General features: G+C 40.8%; 1 protein-coding gene and 1 pseudogene across 6 annotated transcripts in view; both read right to left on the bottom strand.

Moving 5' to 3' along the window:
- The window catches only part of ZSWIM5 (zinc finger SWIM-type containing 5), a 184396-nt gene that overhangs the window by 48376 nt on the left and 115213 nt on the right, over nt 1-20807 (bottom strand). For all 6 annotated transcript variants that reach the window (XM_055255735.2, XM_055255738.2, XM_055255734.2 and 3 more), the window contains one exon: nt 17088-17444. In XM_055255735.2, coding sequence (XP_055111710.1) covers nt 17088-17444 — 357 coding nt within the window. The remainder of the gene's footprint in view (nt 1-17087; nt 17445-20807) is intronic.
- Nucleotides 568-1298, bottom strand: LOC129469266 (oligosaccharyltransferase complex subunit OSTC-like; annotated as a pseudogene).

Genomic DNA, 20807 nt, shown 5'->3' with positions numbered 1-20807 from the left:
GTAATCCCAACACTTTGGGAGGCCGAGGTGGGTGGATCACAAGGTCAGGAGATCCAGACCATCCTGGCTAACACGGTGAAACCCCGTCTCTACTAAAAATACAAAAAATTAGCCAGGCGTGGTGGTGGGCGCCTGGAGTCCCAGCTACTGGGGAGGCTGAGGCAGGAGAATGGCGTGAACCCAGGAGGCAGAGCTTGCAGTGAGCCAAGATTGCGCCACTGCACTCCAGCCTGGGCGACAGAGTGAGACTCCGTCTCAAAAAAAAAAAAAAAAAAGAAATTCATGTTTTATTCTAGAAAATTTTGTTCAATTATTTCATTGGTGAATTCCTTACCTCTGTTTTCTATTTCTGAAACCCCTATTAACCCCTATTAGTTAAACACTGGAATTTGAGGACTCGTTTTAATTTTTGATACATTTTTTTCTCCTCTTTTTTATCTCTCTTTTTGCTCTACTCCATAGGAATTTTTTTAAGGGGGTTGCAAAAAATAATCACTTTATTTGATTTATAGTTGTAGATACGGAGTATATTTTCTTTAAGAAATGAAAAACTAAGAAGAAAATGCCACTCAACATCGCTGGCATAGCAATAGATCAGCAGGAAAAAAAATACTATGATAAACTTGTCTCTTTAATACCAAGAATAAATTCTAGGCCAAGCTTCAATATGCTTCCTGTTTTTTCACTACATATTTCTTTTACTGCTGCTCTTCATTCTTCTCCACATTTCATATTAGAGGACTGGTACAGCCTTTAAAACTTCTTTGATAGAAGCAAATCCAGTATCCACTGATTTCTTCTCAAATGCACTCTAACCCATCCGATAGCCTGGCAGTTTCATTCTCATGAATACTTGAGTAGCCATGAAAAACCTCAATAAGACACACACAAATCCAATGAATAGAAGAAGTCTATTGAGTTTTGGGATATTTGGTGCATTCGATCGGTCCAGGATTATGAAACCTAAACCTCCCACTGTAAACAGGAAGCTGGATGCAAGTCCTTCCATAATATACTGTCCATTTACTCTGTAGGCCAAGAAAGCTACTGGCCTCTGATGCCCATGTTCATCAGTCACAGAACCAACACTTGGAGGTTCAACAATAACATCATACATTATTCCTCTGGTGATGAGGAAGTAAGACACCACCACCAGAGCACACACAGTCATGGCCAACGGCACGGGCATCCAGGGTGGCTTCTTCAGCTTCAGGTTAGGACATTCGAGCACAAAGAACAGGACCTTCGAGCACAAAGAACGGGACACGGTACAAAGTCTCCATGTTGGTGGAAGCAAGGGCTGTTCTCTGTAGGAATTTTATGTTCCAACAGTTCTATTGAGTTTTAAAATTTTCTGCCATCAAATTTGTAATATTCATGATCTTTTTTCTGTTCTTTGCATTTGTTTTTGTAGTATCTAGTTGTTATTTCATAGGTTGCAATATCTTTTTATTTCTGATACTAATAATTTTTCAAAGTTTTATTCTTTCTGCATAGTTTGTATTTCCCCCAAATTGTCTTTCCATGTTTGTTAGTTCTGTCTTCCACAGTATTCCACACTGTTGACCATTCACTTTTTGAAACTCAATGCTACATTTTCTTTGATAATAACTTGCTAGTTTTTTCCCATTACTTTGTTAATTCCTACATTGGCTCCTCTTTCATCACCTGTTTATTCAAGGATGTTTTCAATCAACAAACACTTATAGAACACTGATTATTTTACAAGTATTGTGCTTGGTGAGGGACACTCAGAAATTAGCAAAACATGGTGCCTGACCTTCTCAAGTTATCTTACTTTTCTCTTGGTATTCAATCTTTCTTTTTTAATTTTAATTTTTGTGGGTAGATAGTAGGTGTATATATTTATGGGGTACATGAGATGTTTTGATACAGACATGCAATGCATAGTAATCACAACATGGAAAATGGGGTATCCATTACCTCAAGTATTTATTCTTTGTGTTACAAACAATCCAATTATACTTTCAGTGATTTAAAAATGTACAATTAAATTATTTATTGACTATAATCATCCTGTTGTGCTATCAAATACTAGCTAGGTCTTTTTCATTCTAACTGTTTTGTACACATTAACCATCCCCACCTCCCTGACATGCCCCCACTACCCTTCCCAGCCTCTCATAACCATCCTTCTACTCTCTCTACCCCCATGAGCTCAATTGTTTTGATTTTTAGATCTCACAAATAAGTGAGAACATGTGATGATATTTGTCTTTCTGTGCCTGGTTTATTTCACCTAGGATAATAACCTCCAGTTCCATCCATGTTGTTGCAAATGACAGAATCTCATCTTTTTTTTTTTTTTTTTTTGAGACGGAGTCTCGCTCTGTCGCCCAGGCTGGAGTGCAGTGGCGCAATCTCGGCTCACTGCAAGCTCCGCCTCCCGGGTTCACGCCATTCTCCTGCCTCAGCCTCTCCGAGTAGCTGGGACTACAGGCGCCCGCCACCACGCCCGGCTAATTTTTTTTGTATTTTTAGTAGAGACGGGGTTTCACTGTGGTCTCGATCTCCTGACCTCGTGATCCGCCCGCCTCGGCCTCCCAAAATCTTTTTTTTTTTTTGAGATAGGGTCTCACTCTGTCACCCAGGCTGGAGTGCAGTGGCATGATCATGGCTCACTGCAGCCTTAACCTCCTAGGCTCAAGCAATTCTCCTGCCTCGGCCTCCCCAGTAGTTGAAACTACAGGTGCATGCCACCAACACCTGGCTACTTTTTTGTAATTTTTGTAGAGATGGAGTTTTTCCATGTTGCCCAGGCTGGTCTTGAACTCCTGAGCTCAAGCAATCTGCCTGCTTCGACCTCCCAAAATGCTAGGACTACAGGTGTGAGCCACTGCACCCAGCTGATCTTATTCTTTTTTATTGCTGAATAGTACTCCACTATGTATAAGTACCACTTTTTTTTTATCCATTCGTCTGCTGATGGACACTTAAGAATGGTTCCAAATCTTGGCTATTGTGAACAGTGCTGCAACAAACAAACATGTAAGTGCAGACCTCCCTCTGATATACTGATTTCCTTTCTTTGGGGTATATACCCAGCAGTAGGATTGCTGAATCATATGGTAGCTCTGTTTAGTTTTTTGAGGAACTTTCAAACTGTTCTCCATAGTGGTTGTACTAATTTACTTTGCCACCAACAGTGTACGAGGGTTCCCTTTTCTCCACATCCTCACCAGCACTTGAAATTGCCTGTCTTTTGGATATAAGCCATTTTTACTGAGGTGAGATGGTATGTCATTGTGGTTTTGATTTGCATATCTCTGATGACAAATGATATTGAGTACCTTTTCATATACTCATTTACCATTTGTATGTCTTCTTTTGAGAAATGTCTGTTCAGATCTATTGCTCATTTTAAAATCAGATTATTAGATTTTTTTCCTATTGAATTAAGCTCCTTATATATTCTGGTTATTAATTCCTTGTCAGATGGGTAGTTTGCTAATATTTTCTCCCATTCTATGGGTTGTCTCTTCACTTTGTTGATTATTTCCTTTCTGTACAGAAGCTTTTTAACTTGATGTGATCCCATTTATCCATTTTTGCTTTGGCTGCCTGTGCTTGTGGGGTATTACTCAAGAAATCTTTGCCCAGTCCAGTGTCCTAGAGAGTTTCCCCAATGTTTTCTTGTAGTAGTTTCATAGTTTCACGTCTTAGATTTAAGTCTTTAATCCATTTTTATCTGATTTTTGTATATGGCTAGAGATAGGGGTCTAGTTTCATTTCTTCTGCATATGGATATCCAGTTTCCCAGCATCCATTTATTGAAAAAACTGTCTTTTCCCCAGTGTATGTTCCTGGCACCTTTGTAACAAATGAGTTCAGTGTAGGTGTGTGGATTTGTTTCTGGGTTTTCTATTCTGTTCCATTGGTCTGTGTGTCTATTTTATGACAGTATCATGCTATTTTAGTTACTATAGCTCTGTAGTATAATGTGAAGTCAAGTAATATGATTACTCCATTTTTTTGTTCTTTTTGCTTAGGATAGCTTTGGTTATTCCAGGTCTTTTGTGGTTTCACATAACAAAAAACAATTTTAGAATTATTTTTTCTATTTCTGTGAAGAATGTCATTGGTATTTTGATAGGGATTACATTGAATCTGTAGATTGAGTAGTATGAATATTTTAACAATATTGATTTTTTCCAATCCATGAATGTGGAATATCTTTCCATTTTTTGGTGTCTTCTTCAATTTCTTTCATCAGTGTTCTATAGTTTTCATTATAGAGATCTTTCACTTCTTTGGTTAACTCCTAGGTATTTAATTTTATTTGTGGCCACTGTAAATGGGATTACTTTTTAAATGTATTTTTTAGATTGTTCACTGTTCGCATATACAATTGCTACTGATTTTTTTTTTTTTTTGGTGGAGTCTCACTGTTGTCGCCCCGGCTGGAGTTGCAGTGGCACGATCTCAGCTCACTGCAACCTCTGCCTCCTGGGTTCAAGCGATTCTCCTGCCTCAGCTTCCCAAGTAGCTGGGATTACAGGTGCCCACCATCACGCCTGGGTAATTTTTGTATTTTTAGTAGAGGTAGAGTTTCACCATGTTGGCCAGGCTTGTCTCAAACTCCTGACCTTAGGTGATCCACCTGCCTCGGCCTCCCAAAGTGATGGGATTACAGACGTGAGCCACTGCGCCCGGCCTGCTGATTTTTGTATGTTGATTTCGTATCCTGCAATTTTACTGAATTTGTTCATCAATTCTAATAGTTTTTTGGTGGAGTCTTTAGGTTTTTCCAAATATAAGATCATATCATCTGCAAACGAGGATAATTTGACTTCTTCCTTTCCAATTTAAATGCCCCTTATTTCTCTCTGGTTTGCTTGCTCTAGCTAGGACCTCCAGCATTATGTTGAATAACAGTGGTAACATGGGGCATCCTTGTCACGTTCCAGATCTTAGAGGAAAGATTTTCAGTTTTTCCCCATTCAATATGATATTAGCTGTGGGTCTGCCATATATGTCTTTTATTATGTTGAGGTATGTGTCTTCTATACCCATTTTTAAAGCATTTTTATCATGAAGAGATGTTGGATTTTATCAAGTGCTTTTTCAGCATCAATTGAAATGATCATATGGTTTTTATCCTTTATTCTGCTGATATGATGCATCATATTGATTGATTTCCATATACTGAACCATCCTTGCATCCCAGGGATAAATCCCACTTGGTCATGATGAATGATCTTTTTAATGTATTGTTGAATTCAGTTTGCTAGTATTTTGTTGAGGATTTTTTGCATCAATATTCATCAGAGATATTGGCCTGTAGTTTTATTTTTTTGATATGTCTTTGTCTGGTTTTGGTATCAGGGTAATACTTGCCTTGTAGAATGAGTTTGGAAGTATTTCTTCCTCCTCTATTTTCAGAATAGTTTCAGTAAGATTGGTATTAATCCTTCTTTAAATGTTTGGTAGAATTCAGCTGGGTCTCAGGCTTTTCATTACTGGGTGACTTTTTTTTATTATGGCTTTGATCTTGTTACTTGTTATTGGTCTGTTGAAGTTTTGGGTTTCTTCATGGTCCAGTCTTGATAGGTTGTAAGTGTCTTGAAATTTGTCCATTGCTTTTAGATTTTCTGATTTATTGGCATATAGTTGTTCACAGTAGTCACTAATGATCCTTTGAATTTCTGTGGTATCAGCTGTAATGTCTCCTTTTTCATCTCTGATTTTATTTATTTGGGTCATCTCTCTTTTTTTCTTAGTCTGGCTAAAGGTTTGTCAATTTTGTTTAACTTTTCAAAAAACCAACCTTTTGTTTTATTGCTTTTTTTTGTATTGTTTTCATTTCAATTTATTTCTGCTCTGATCTTTATTATTTCTTTTCTTCTATTAATATTAATTTTGGGTTTGGTTTGCTCTTGCTTTTCTAGTTCTTTAAGATGCATCATTAGATTGTTTATTTGAAGTTTTTCACCTTGTTGATGTAGGCACTTATAGCTATACATTTCCCTCTTAATACTGCTTTTGCTGTATCCCATAGGTTTTAGTATGTTGTGTTTCCATTATTATTGGTTTTAAGAAAATTTTCAATTTCCTCTCAATTTCTTTATTGACCCACTGGTCATCCAGGAGCCTATTGTTTAATTTCCATGTATTTGTATAGTTTCCAAAATTCCTTTTGTTATTGATTTCTAGTTTTATTCCATTGTGGTCAGAGAAGATGCTTATTTCAATTTTTTTTGACTGTTTTAAGACTTGTTTTGTAACCTAATATGTGGTCTATCTTTGAGAATAATCCATGTGCTGAGGAAAAGAATGTGTATTCTGCAGCTGCCGGCTGAAATGTTCTGTAAATATCTATTAGTTGCATTTGGCCTACAGTGCAGATTAAATCCAGTGTTCGTTGATTTTCTGTCTGGAAGATGTGTCTAATGCTAATAGTGGGGTGTTGAAGTCTCCAGCTATTACTATACTGAGGTCTATCTCTCTATTTAGCTGTAATAGTATTTGCTCTATATATTTGGGTGCTCCAGTGTTGGGTGTATATATATTTACAATTGTTATATCCTCTTACTGAACTAACCCCTTTATCATTATATCATGACCTTCTTTGTCTCTTCTTTTAGGTTTTGTCTTGAAATCTATTTTGTTTGATAAAAGTATAGCTACTCCTACTCCTTTGTTTCCATTGACATGAAATACCTTTTTCAATCCCTTAATTTTCAGTCTATGTTTGTCTTTATAAGTGAAGTGTGTTTCTTGTAGGTAACAGATCACTGGGTCTAATTTTTTTTAATCCATCCAGCCACTTTATGTCTTTTTATTGGAGAGCTTAGTCTATTTACATTCAGTGTTGTTATTGATAAGTAAGGACTTAGTCCTGCCATTTTGTTATTTGTTTTCTGGTTGTTCTGTGGTCTTCTCTTCCTTCTTTCCTTCCTGTTTTCCTTTAGTGAAGGTGACTTTCTCTGGTGATATGATTTAGTTTCTTACTTTTAACTTTTTGTGTATCTGTTGTATTTTTTTTTTTTTTTTGGCTTGAAATTACCATGAGGCTTGCAAATACTATCTTATAACCCATTATTTTAAACTGATAACAACTTACACTGTTTAAATAAGCAAACAAACAAGCCAAAAGAAACCTAATAAAAACTCTACAACTTCGTGCCCCTGCTTTTTAACTTTTTGTTGTTTCTACTTTTATCTTATTATGCTATGTCTTGAAAGTTGTAGTTATTATTTGTGATTGGTTCATAGTTTAGTCTTTCTACTTAAGAGTAGTTTACACATCACAGTTACAGTGTTATAATATTGTGTTCTTCTGTCTACTTACTATCACCAGTGAGTTCTGTACCTTCATATGATTTCTTATTGTTCATTAACATCCTTTTTGTATTGACAGAAGTACTCACTTTTAGCATTTCTTGTAGGCCAGTCTGGTGTTGATGAAATCCCTCAGTTTTTGTTTGTCTGGGAAAGTCTTTATTTCTCCTTCATGTTTGAAGGGTATTTTTGCCAAACATACTATTTTAGGATAAAAGTTTGTTTCCTTCACTTTAAACATGTCATGCCACTCTCTCCTGGCCCGTAAAGTTTCCACTGAGAAGTCTGCTGCCAGACTCCATTGTATGTTACTTTTTAATTTTCTCTTGCTGCTTTTAGGAACCTTTCTTTATCCTTGACCTTTGGGAGTTTGATTATTAAATGTCTTGAAGTAGTCTTCTTTGGGTTAAATATGCTTGGTGTTCTATAACCTACTTGTACTTGGATATTGATATATCTTCCTCTAGGTTTGGGAAATTCTCTGATATAATCCCTTTGAATAAACTCTCTACCCCCAATCTCTTTCTCTACATCCTCTTTAAGCCCAATAACTCTTAGATTTGCCCCTTGAAGCTATATTCTAGATCTTGTAGGTATGTATCACTCATTTTATTCTTTTTTTCATCTCCTCTGACTGTGAATTTTCAAATAGCCTGTCTTCAAGTTCACTAATTCCTTCTTCTGCTTGATCAATTCTGCTATTAAAAGACTCTGATGCATTCTTCTGTATGCCAATTGCATTTTTCAGCTCCAGAATTTTTGCTTCTTTTGGATTATTTCAATCTCTTTGTTAAATTTATCTGATAGACTTCTAAACTCCTTCTTTGTGTTATCTTGAATTTCTTTGAGTTCCCTCAAAACAGCTATTTTGAATTCTTTCCGAAAGGTCACACATCTGTGTTTCTCCAGGATTGGTTCCTGGTACCTTTAGTTCATTTGATGAGGTCATGTTTTCCTGGATGGCATTGATGCTTGTAGATGTTCGTCAGTGTCTGGGCATTGAAGAATTAGGTATTTGTTGTAGTCTTTTCAGCCTGGGCTTGTATGTACCTGTCCTTCTTGGGAAGGCTTTCCAGATATTTGAAAGGACTTGGGTATTGTGATCTAAGCTGTATCCCTGTACCCCAGTAATGCTGTGGTTCTTGCAGACCCATAGAGGTACCGCCTTGGTGGTCTAGAACAAGATCCGGAAGAATTCTCTGGGCAACCACAGGCAGAGACTCTTGCTCTCTTCCTAGTTTCTCCCAAACTAATGGGGTCTTTCTCTGTTCTGAGCTACTGGAGCTGGTAGTGGTGTGACATAAATACCCTTGTGGCCACCACCACTAGGACTGTGCTTGGTCAAATCTGAAGCCAGCACCAAATTAGGTCTCACCCAAGGTTTGCTGTAACCACTCCCTGGCTACCATCTGTGTTCACTCAAGGCCCTGAGGCTCCATAATCTGCAGGTAGCAAAGCCAGCCAGGCCTGTGTCCTTCTCTTCAGGATGGTGGGTTCCTCCAGACTCTGGGTGTGTCCAGAGGTGCCATCCAGGAGCCAGGGACTAGAGTAAAAAAACCTTAGATGTTCACCTGCTGTTCCACTGTACTGTGGCTGAGCTGGCACTCAAACCACAAGACATAGTCGTTCCTGTCAGGCCTCTGAGTCCAAGCTAAGCCATCGTATTCCCTGTGACCTGCACATATAGGTCCAGATGGCCCGAAGCAAATGAAGAATCACAAAAGAAGTGAAAATGGCTGGTTCCTGCCTTAACTGATGACATCCCGCCACAAAAGAAGTGAAAATGGCCGGTCCCTGCCTTAAATGATGACATTACCTTGTGAAATTCCTTCTCCTGGCTCATCCTGGCTCAAAAGCTCCCCAACTGAGCACCTTGTGACCCCCACCTCTGCCAGCCAGAGAACAACCCCCTTTGATTGTAATTTTCCACTACCTACCCAAATCTTGTAAAACAGCCCCACCCCTATCTCCCTTCACTGACTATCTTTTCGGACTCAGCCCGCCTGCACCCAGGTGAAATAAACAGCCTTGTTGCTCACACAAAGCCTGTTCGGTGGTCTCTTCACATGGATGCGCATGACACTTCCACTCTTCCTGCCCCTTTCCAAAGGCAGAGGAGCCTCCCATGGCCACCACTACCACAGGCCCACGAGGAGTACTGCCAGACTACCATTTAAGGCCCAAGGCCTCTCCAGTCAGCTTGTGGTGAATGCTGCCTGGCTTGGGACTCACCCTTCAGGGCAGTGCGCTCCCCAATGGCCCAGGGCATGTCTAGAAAAGCCATCCAAGAGCCAAGTCCTGGAATGAAGTACCCCAAGAGGCCACTTGGTGCTCTAGACCCTGTGGCTGAGCTGGTACCTAAGGTGCAAGACAAAGTCCCCTTTGCTTTTACTTCCACTTTTCTCAAGTGGAAGGCATCTTGCCCCATAGCCACCACAGCTGGGAATGTCCTGAGACTCACCTTAAGCCATCAAGTTTCAGAGTCTCACCCAAGGTTCTCAGTGTAGTACATGAGTATCACTGCTGGTTATTCAGGGCTCTTCAGTTAGCAGGCAATGAATCCTGTCAGGACTAGCTCCTTCCCTTCAAAGGCAGCAGGTTCCTTTCTGGCCCAAGGTGTGTCAAGAAATGTAGTACAGGGAGCTAGGGCCTGGAAAGGGGGCTTCACGACTCTGACTGGTGCCCTATCCTGGTGTGGCTGAGCTGGTATCCAAGATGCAAGACAAATTCATCCCCACTCTTCCCTCTCCTCTCCTCAAGCAAAGGGACGGGGTCTCTTTTGGAGCCGAAAGCTGAACTGCCTGGGGTTAAGGGTGATGCCATCACTCCCTGAGCTACCCCAGCTGGTGTCTCAGTAGGTCACATGTCTCCCCACAGTCCACTGTCTCTGGGCCCAGTTCAGCATTAGGACTTGCCTAGGAGTCACAGTCCGTGCGGCCTAGACTGCCTTTCAAGTTTATTTAAGGCCCCAGAGCACTTTAGCCCACAGAGGGGAGGCTTGCTGGAACTCAAGTTTGCACTGCTGGGACTGGCAATTCCTCTTTGGCTAGGGCTGGTTTAAATGCTCCCTCTACGGGGAGGTGTCAGCTGAGTTTGGTCTGGTTTTGTTTTCTGTTATAATAGGGCAGCACTGAGTTTAATGCCTCAGAAATGCTGCAATTTCTGTTTTCCCAATGCACCAAAATGCTTTCCACACCATGCTATGACTGCTGGGTGATTGGGGAGGTGTGGCACTGGTGATTCAAGACTGTTTTTCCTATTTCCTCAGTGCCTCTTTTAGCAATATGAAGTTAAAACCAGATATTGTCAGTGCTCACCTGATTTTTGGTTCTTATGTGGGTACTTTTTTTGTGTGTAGATGGTTCTTAGATTGGTGTCCTCATGTGAGGAGGTAGGGAACAATTGGTGTAGCCTTCTATTCTGCCATCTTGTTCTGCCTCCTTCCTCAATCTTTCTTTTTGGATAAGAGAAACTGAAGTCTTGGCCAGGATGCTGTATCCCAGATAATCTTGGGGTATGGAGTTACCAGAGCAAATCACAAATAGGGCATAGAGTAGTGCTAGAAGCACAGCTGGAAGGATAGTCCAATCTAAGTAACCAATCCAAAAAAGACAAGGCAATGTCTAGCTACAAACACATATAGGGACTAATGCAAGAAATGGTTTCAGGGAAGTGGGGAGCAGAGCAAAACTTGGATCTGTTCTTAAGATTAAAAGCAGGCAGCTAGCAGTTTTAGGAATTTTATTCCTGCTGTTTTAGGTTTGTTTTGGTGAGGAATGGAGTTAAAGAGAAAGGAGAAGGAAAATGTTCTAAGTGTTTAAAGATTTAGCAGGGAACAGAAATATGATTTCAAACATCATTTTTATCTAAAATTTTTGATTTCAAAAATTCTGACTTTCTCCCTCAGTTCCAGGTCCATATATTCAACTGTTTCATCAGAAATCTTTATTTAAATGTCCTAGAAGTATCTCAAACTTAAATCTATCTTCCTCCTAAATTCATTTCTCCTCTTTTGTTCTCTAATGAATGGCAACATCATTATCAAAACCATCAATGCCATCCTAGCTAGACATTTTGGAATTCAGTTCTATTTCTTCTTATTCAGTCCTCACTCATCCAATACACTTGGATTTTCAGTCCAGTCCATTTTATCTCTATAATATCTCCCCTTTTTATATCATTGCTTATACCAGTACTGGTTATAGAAATAGATCAGGAAAGGGCCTGTAGAATACCATGGAACCTATCATAGAAAGCTAATATAAGTACGGGATAAACATGTATACAGAAGTAGTAGTTCCTGGGGAAGGCTGAGAATCACATCTCAAGTTGATTGTGGCAATTACAGCCTAATTTCAGACAAAAATTAAGATATGGGAATGGGAAGAGTAATGAGGGATGTAGGTTTCTTCAGCACATTAGTAATGAGGGAAGAGGGTTGTTTTGGTGACAGTTGTGGTGAAAAAGACAGGCCAATACAGGTCCTGAACCAAGGCAGCCAGTTCAAGAAGAGGCAAGAGAGCTTGGAAATAATTCTGGGGGAAAAGATAGCGGGAATGAGGCACAAAAGCAGGCCATAGCCCAGCTGTCAGGGTACAGAGCTATTCTTCTCTCTGGTGCTACAGGCCTGGGGGATGGGGGCAGAACTCAGGTCTCAAAAAGGAGGTCAGAGTAGAACAGCCTCTCTGTGTGGGATAAGAAGAGATATAGAGAGCTACTTTTTGACAGTATCACTCAAATAGAGAGAGCTCGGTTATCATGTAAACACTGCAACTTTGAGTATAAAGCAACATAACATTTTTGCTAGTTAGCAAGAGTTCCTGGAAGCCTGTCTGACTGTTCTTTATTCCTTTTATTTATTTTTTTTTGAGACAGAGTCTTACTCTGTTGTCCATGCTGAGGACAGTAGCATGATCACTGTTCATTGCAGCCTCAACATCCTGGGCTCAAGCAATTCTCCTGCCTCAGCTTCCTGAGTAGCTGGGACCACAAGCGCACACCACCATGCCTGGCTAATTTTTTGATTTTTTGTAGAGATGAGGTCTCACTATGTTGTTTAGGCTGTTTGTATCTCTTGGACTCTGGCAATCCTCCTGCCTTGACCTCCCAAAGTGTTGGGATTACAGGCGTGAGCCATCATGCCCAGCTCTGACTGTTCTTTCTGAGGTTGTTTGTAAGACTTGATTGGCTCTGTTGAACAACTGGGAAAGACAGGTCCTTTGGCATGTAGACTACTCTATCATACAGGCCACCCACCTGGTCTCATTGCCTCTTTCACACTAGTAGCTGTTATTTTATTAGTCTGTTCTCACACTGCTATAAAGAAATAACTGAAACTGGGTAATTTATAAAGAAAAGTTTAATTGGCTTACGGTTCCACAAGACGTACAGGAAGCATGTCTGGGGAGGCCTCAGGAAACTTACAAGACAAAGGGGAAGCAGACACGTCTTACATGGCTGGTGCAGGAGGAAGAGAGAGAAGTGGGAGGTGCTACACACTTTTATTTATATTTATTTATTATTTTGAGACAAAGTCTGGCTTTATCACCAGGCTGGAGTGCAGCAGTGCAATTTTGGTTCACTGCAATCTCTGCCTCCTGGGCTCAAGCCATCCTCCCACCTCAGCCTCCTGAGTAGTTGGGACTACAGGGATGCACCACAATGCCCAGCTAATTTTTGAATTTTTTGTGGAGACAGAGTTTTGCCATGTTTCCCGGGCTGGTATCAAACTCCTGTGTGCAAGCAATCCACCCATCTTGGCTTCCTGAAGTACTGGGATTACAGGTGTGAGCCTCTGTGCCCAGCCTACACACTTTTAAATAATCAGATCTCATGAGAACTCACTCACCATCATGAGAACAGCAATGGGTAAATCCACCCCCATGATCCAATTACCTCCCATCAGGCCTTTCTCCAACAGTGGGGATTACAAATTCAATATGAGATTTGGGTGGGGACACAAATCCAAACCATATCATTCTGCCCCTGGCCCCTTCTAAATCTCATATCCTTCTCACATTGCAAAATACAATCACCCTTCTCAACAGTCCCCCAAGTCTTAACTCATTTCAGCATTAACTCAAAAGTCCACCATCCAAAGTCTCATCTGAGACAAGGCAAGTCCCTTCCACTTATGAGCCGGTAAAATAAAAAACTAGTTACTTCCAAGATACAATGGAAATATAGGCATTGGGTAAATACACCTACCATTTTAAAGGGAGAAATCAGCCAAAAGAGAGGGGCTACAGCCGGGCGCGGTGGCTCACGCTTGTAATCCCAGCACTTTGGGAGGCCGAGGCGGGTGGATCACGAGGTCAGGAGATCGAGACCACAGTGAAACCCCGTCTCTACTAAAAATACAAAAAAAAAAAATTAGCCGGGCGTGGTGGCGGGCGCCTGTAGTCCCAGCTACTTGGAGAGGCTGAGGCAGGAGAATGGTGTGAACCCGGGAGGCGGAGCTTGCAGTGAGCCGAGATTGGGCCACTGCACTCCAGCCTGGGTGATAGAGCAAGACTCCGTCTCAAAAAAAAAAAAAAAAGAGAGGGGCTACATGCCCCAGGCAAGTCCAAAACCCAGCAGGGCAGTCAATAAACCTTACAGCTCCAAAATAATCCCCTTTGGCTCCATGTCTCATATCCACGTCACAGTGATGCAATGGGTGGGCACCTAAGGCCTTGAGCAGCTCCACGCCCTGAGAGCTCAGCTCCCATGGCTGCTTTCAAGGGCTGGTGTTGAGTGCCTGTGGCTTTTCCAGGTGCACAGTATACGCTGTTGGTGGATATACCATCCTGGGATCTGGAGGACAGCAGCCCCCTTCTCAGCTCCACTAGGCAGTGCTCCAGTGGGGAATCTGTGTGGGGGCTCCAACCCACATTTCCCCTCCACACTGCCCTAGTAGAGGCTCTCCATGAAGGCTCTGCCCCTGCGGCAGACTCCTGCCTGGACATCCAGGCGTTTCCATACGTCCTCTGAAATTTAGGCAGAGGCTCCCAAGCCTCAACTCTTGACCTCTGTGCTTAACACCATGTGGAAGCCACCAAGGCTTATGGCTTGCACTCTCTGGAGCTGTGGCCTAAGACATATCTGGGGCCCTTTTAGCCACAGCTGGAGCTGGAGTGGCTGGGATGCAGGGAGCAGTGTTCTAAGGAGCAGGGTAGCGGAGCCCTGGGCCTGGCCTATGAAACCATTCTTCCCTCCTAGGTCTCTGGGCCTGTGATGGGAGGGGCTGCCATGAAGGTGTCTGAAATGCTTTTGAGACATTTTCCTCATTGTGTTGGCTTTACTTAAGCAAATTTCTGCAGCCAGCTTGTATTCCTCCCCTGAAAGGGGGAATTCTTTTCTACCATATAGCCAGGCTGCAAATTTTCCAAACTTTTACACTCTGTTTCCCTTTTAAATATAAGTTCTAGTTTTCAGTTAGTTTTTTTTTTTTTTTTTTTTTTTTCTCACAAATATGAGCTGAGGTTGCTAGAAGCAGTCAGGCTACATCTTCAACACTGCTGCACAGAAATTTCTTCTGCCAGATGCCCCAAATCATCACTCTCAAGTTCAAGGTTCCACAGATCCCAAGGGCAGGAGCACAATGCCTCAAACATCTTTGCTTCAGTTCCCAAAAAGCAACCCATGTTCATCTGAGACCATCTCAGCCTGGACTTCATTGTCAATATCACTATCAGCATTTTGGTCACAACAATTTAACGAACCTCTAGGAAGCTCCAAACTTTCCTTCATCCTCCTGTCTTCTTGTAAGCCCTCTACACTTTTCTAACCTCTGCCTGTTACCCAGTTCCAAAGCTGCTTCCACATTTTCAGTTATCTTTATGGCAATGCCTGACTTCCCAGTACCAATTTTCTGTATTGGTACATTCTTGCACTGCTATAAAAAAATAACCTGAGAATGGGTAATTTATTTTTAAAAAAGAGGCTTAATTGGCTCATGGTTCTGCAGGCTGTACAGGAAGCATGGCTTGGGAGGCCTCAGGAAACTTACAATCATGGTGGAAGGCAAAGGGGAAGCAGGCACATCTTACATGGCTGGAGCAGGAGGAAGAGAGAGAAGGGGCAGGTGCTTACACACTTTTCAATAACCGGATCTTGTGAAAACTCACTCATTATCAGGAGAACAGAGAGGGGGAAATCTGCCCCCATGATCCATTCACCTCCCACAAGCCCCCTCCTCCAACAAGGGAGATTACAACTGGATATGACATTTGAGCAGGGACACAAATCCAGACTGTATCAGTTATCGTCCAAAAGAGAAAGGTAGTTTAGGGAAACTCAAAAAACTTTACAGAAATTCAAAAAATTATTATATCAAATGAACCTAGGTTATAAATAACTTCCTTATTTATAAAGCAGAAATTATTATACCTCACAAAGTAGTTTTGAAACCTAAATGGATTAACATATATAAAGTCCTCTGCACACAGAAAACCAAACACTGCATGTTCTCACTCATAGGTGGGAATTGAACAATGAGAACACTTGGACACAGGGCGGGGAACATCACACCCCGGGCCTGTCGTGGGGTGGAGGGCAGGGGGAAGGATAGCATTAGGAGAAATACCTAATGTAAATGATGAGTTAATGGGTGCAGCAAACCAACATGGCACATGTATACCTATGTAACAAACCTGCACGTTGTGCACATGTACCCTAGAACTTAAAGTATAATAAAAAATAAAAATAAAAAATAAAGTCCTTTGCATGATGCTTGGAACACAGTGGGATCTAAAAAGCAAAATGAAAACTGGCTTATTAACTCTTCTTCTTAAAATTTTCTTTTTCCTTTTTTTTTTTTTGAGATGGAATCTCGCTCTGTAACCCAGGCTGGAGTGCAGTGGCATGATCTCAGCTCACTGCAGCCTCCGCCTCCCAGGTTCAAGCAATACTCCTGCCTCAGCCTCCAAAGTAGCTGGGATTACAGGCATCCACCACCATGCCTGGATGATTTTTGTATTTTTAGTGGAGACAGGGTTTCACCATGTTCGCTAGGCTGGTCTTGAACTCCTGACCTCAAGTGATCCACCCACCTTGACTTCCCAAAGTGCTGGGATCACAGGCGTGAGCCACCATGCCTGGCCCCTTCTTAAAAATTTTCAACGGTTTTCTATGATTAGGCTTCTACAATCTGGTTTCATTATAAAAACAAGCATTTGTTTCAGACCTGTCTGTTGTTGCTACTAGGTTATAAGCTAGTTTAAGAACCATGTCTGTTTTAGACTCTCAACAATCAGCACTATTCCCTGCACATGGTACTTAATAAATACTTGTTGAATCAATGAGTGAACATAAACTCTTTCTCCATTAATGCACCCCCAATATATAGTTCATAAGCACAATGCTAACACATGCTCCTTAGGATAACTCTGATGCTAATGTAGGGTCCTGAAATATCAAGGGAATTCTCATATCCATCTCAATTCACTGAATGATGCAAATTATTTTGTGCTTTCTTTCACTGTTTGAACACTTCAGGCTCCTAGGGACAGGGACTGCATCGACAAAGTCCATAAACTAGACCAATATATAATACTATCATTCTCTGTTCTTTTTCACCAAAACCTTTTTGAGATACACAGTTGGACTGCTTTAAGAAACTTAGAGTTAAACACAGTTGTTTGGATAGAATGAAATGATTAAAATTAAGTGATTGCAACTGCAGAAATATCCCAACCTCTTAACATGCAATAAAGCAACAAAGTAGAGGTAAGAGGGTTGGTTTGGTGACAGTGGTGATGAAAAAGACCTTTTTTTTTTTTTCAATAAAAAAGTTGTACAATTACCGTTCACTTGGTTGATTTCTGAGTTGGAGGATAGAATCTCATCTGCCAGTTTCTGTGCAGTAGGAAGAACTTCAGTGTGGTGTGCCGTGATTAAATATTGAATAAACTTTTGTAGCTGGTCCCTATTCATCTGGAAAAGGGTTTCGGAGATAGGAAGACGCAATTTGACTTGTTCTGGTTTACGGATCCTGTAGAGTGAGAGCGCTACCACATGGGCACAGTAGAATATGTCCTTGTTCCCACAGCCACATGTCACTGAGGTGATTTTGCATCGATCAAAACTGATTGCAACTTTGTAAGTCACTGCTGGTTCAGAGGTAGTGGCCAGCTCAGTTACTGTGCCACTCAGATGAAAGCCTAAGGAAACACAAAAGAAATTGTGTTTACAGATTCTAGAGTAATAAACTTAGATTCTCATTTTACATGTGAATTCATCAATTCATAAATTATGTACTGGGTATCTCCTACACATGTACATGATAGGCTTTGCCATAGACACAGAGGTCAATGAAATTCAGTTACTGCTCTAAAGAAACACACAATATAGAAAGAGTCCTTACCCTGGAGTTCGTGAACCTCCTGAACTCACACTGATATGAAAACTTTAGTTTGTACGTGTATACGTTTTTCTGGGAGTGGGGGATAGTTCATAGCTATCATCATAGTCTCAGAAAGACTAATAAGGAATCCTAAATAAGGACCCCTGTAGTAGATTTTCAGCTCTAGGCGGTAGGCATAGACAAGTCTACAAATAATATCTGTATAATCTAGAGTAAGGTAGATGTCACAAATAAAGAGAATCCAAAATGCCATGAGGAAGGACAGAAGGAAGATCAAAGAAGACTAAGGAAAATAATTCTTCTTTAAAACATAAAATCCCACGTGGAATACATAAAAGGCAAGAAATTTAAGACATGAAAGGCACAGGTAGGTGCAATGAAACTGTAGTGTTACACCTCTACTCACTAGGCACACAGTAACAATAATTTTGAAATGTAGGGAGAATCCATTTTTAACTTAACAAAATTAAAAGATAAAATCAATAGCAAATCAATTCTATAATATTAATTATTCTTTATTATTATTTTATCTCTGGGGTCTTGCTCTGCCACCGAGGCTGGAGTACAGTGGTGCAATCTCGGCTCACTTCGGCCTCTGTCTCCTGGGCTCAAGTGATCTTCCCACTCTGAGCCTCGAGTGCAAAAATACAGGAAAATAAAGGAAAGGCTAATGAAAAAACGAGCCAGGCACAGTGACTCATTTTTGTATTTTTAGTGCAGATGGGGTTTTACCATGTTGCCCAGGCTGGTCTTGAACTCCAGGGCTCAAGCAATCCGCTTGGCTCAGCCTCCCAAAGTGCTGGGATTACAGGCGTGAGCCACCATGCCTGGCTATTCTTTACTATGATTCTTCTTCTTTGAAAAGAGTATGTATTCATCTAATCATTAAGTCATTCAACAAAAGTTTAATGAGACCTTAAGTATTGAATTGCTAGGCCTAGGGATGCTAACAAAAAAAGAAGGTATTTGTGAAGCATCTGCTATGCAGCAGAACTGTTTTGGGTACTTTTAATAATTTATCACAGCAACCTTATAAAATCAGTACTATTTTCCTTATTTTAAAGGTATGTAAACTGTGGTTCAGAAAGTTTAAGTAATTTGCCCAAGGCACTAGCAAATGTGACAGACCTGAGATTTGGAACCAGGCGGTCTGATTGACTTCAATGTGAATTTTCTTTTCATTATATTTCATTACCTCTAAAAGGTGCCACAACAAAGTTCTTATCAAAACCCACAGACATGCTTAGTGCAGTGGCTCACATATGTAATCCCAATGGCTCAACAGGTTCAGGTGAGAGGATTACTTGAGGCCAGGAGTTGGGAGACCAGCCTGGGCAACACAGTAAGACCCTGTCTCTACACAAAATAAAAAAAAAGTAGCCGGTATGGTGGCACATGCCTGTAGTCCCAGCTACACATATAAGTAAATGATTATAATATGATGTGCCAAATGCTATAGTAGAGACAGGAACAAAGGTGAGACTAATTTCAGAGACTTTCCTGTTTAACTGGACTATACACTGTGAACAGGAAAGCTATTTTAAATAGTCTTATATCTGTTGGACAAACATTTGTCAAGTAAGAAAAGGTACATATATAAGTTTCAGAGCCACCATTGTGACCTGGCAGAATTAACAAATGCAGAGAAAACTTTCCAAAATTCAAGTTTCAGACAGTTATGGTTAATTAAAATAAGACCCAAATTTACAAGTACGTACACTCATAAAACCTAGCCAAATTATCACATAAAGGCACATTTAGGTCTAATCCAAAGAAAGGTACACATTACTGAAAACATTCAGATTAATTTCCAGAGCAAGAAAAAGATAAAAATAAATTCAATAACTTCATAGCCTACAGGTTTGGTTAAACCCCAGAGAGGCTTTTTCTCAGCAAAACAAGCTGCAGGTTTAAAAATATTTACCGTCATTTGTTTAAAGCAAAGTCAAAAAGTTACATTCAAATTAATTATAGGTAAAGATTAATTACAGGTAAAGACTGCCTTCACTTAAGAACTAAGGAAGCTGGGCAACACAGCTCAGGTGCTGTAATCCCAGCACTTTCAGAGACCAAGGTGGGAGGATTGCTTGAGGCTAGGAGTTCAAGACCAGCCTCAGCAACATAGCAAAACCCCATATCTACAAAAAATCAAAAATATTTGTGACCTGACTCCACAGTAAGGGAAAATAAAATAAAATAAAATAAGTAAATAAATAAGCAAGCTGGGTGTGGTGGCACACACCTGTAGTCCCAGCTACTTCGGGACTGAGGTGGGAGGAATGCTTGGGTCCAGGAGTTTGAGGTTGCTAGATAGCTATGATGGTGCCACTGCACTCCAGCCTGGGACACAGGGTGAGACCCTGTCTCTTTAAGAAGAAGAAAACAAAAAGAACTAAAGAAGAGAACTGTAGGGTTGGGAAGCAGCTCCTCTCCAGACCTATACCCACCAGACATTGCCAGCAGAGTAATATATAGCAAAGAGCACATTACACTAGGAATTAGGCAGCTAGAACCTGATATTTACTATGGAGTCTTGGGCCACCCACTTTACAACTCTGAGCCTTAGATATCTTCTAAGTAGGTATAATAATACTTGCTCTGCTTACCTCTCAAAAGTACTCTGTAAAACTATAAAATGTCCTACAGATGTATTACTAATGTTTTAATGCAATTATTGTTAATGGCTCTCCATGTAAAGGGGATAAGAGACAACTTCCCCAATGGCCAAGTTTCACAGTGGTTGAAAACTAAGTGCTAAGAAAGTACATTCTTAATTTCCCTCGGGCCATTCAGAAGTATTTAGTACATTTGAATCCTGATACAAAGACCCTCACAGAAGGGCTACATTAAAATTTCAAACTAAATAGTAATGTCATTGTGGAAAAGCCTACTAAGCCCCTGAGTCTAAAGGTGGCTCATGCCTTTAATCCCAGCACTGTGGAGGGCCAAAGCAGGAGGATCACTTGAGGCCAGGCATTCAAGACCAGCCTGGGCAACATAGCAAGTACTAGCTACTCAGGAGGTTGAGGTGGGAGATCACTTCAGCCCAGGAGGTTGAGGCTGCAATAAGCCATGATGACACCATTGTGCTCCAGATTGAGTGACAGAGCAAGACTCTGTCTCAAAATAAAAACAAACAAAAAACAACCAACCAACCAAA

Source organism: Symphalangus syndactylus, chromosome 12 (assembly GCF_028878055.3).
Source record: "Symphalangus syndactylus isolate Jambi chromosome 12, NHGRI_mSymSyn1-v2.1_pri, whole genome shotgun sequence".
NCBI classification, from domain to species: domain Eukaryota; kingdom Metazoa; phylum Chordata; class Mammalia; order Primates; family Hylobatidae; genus Symphalangus; species Symphalangus syndactylus.
The sequence above is the reverse complement of the archived record's forward strand: the minus strand, read 5'-3'. Positions and strand labels throughout refer to the sequence as shown.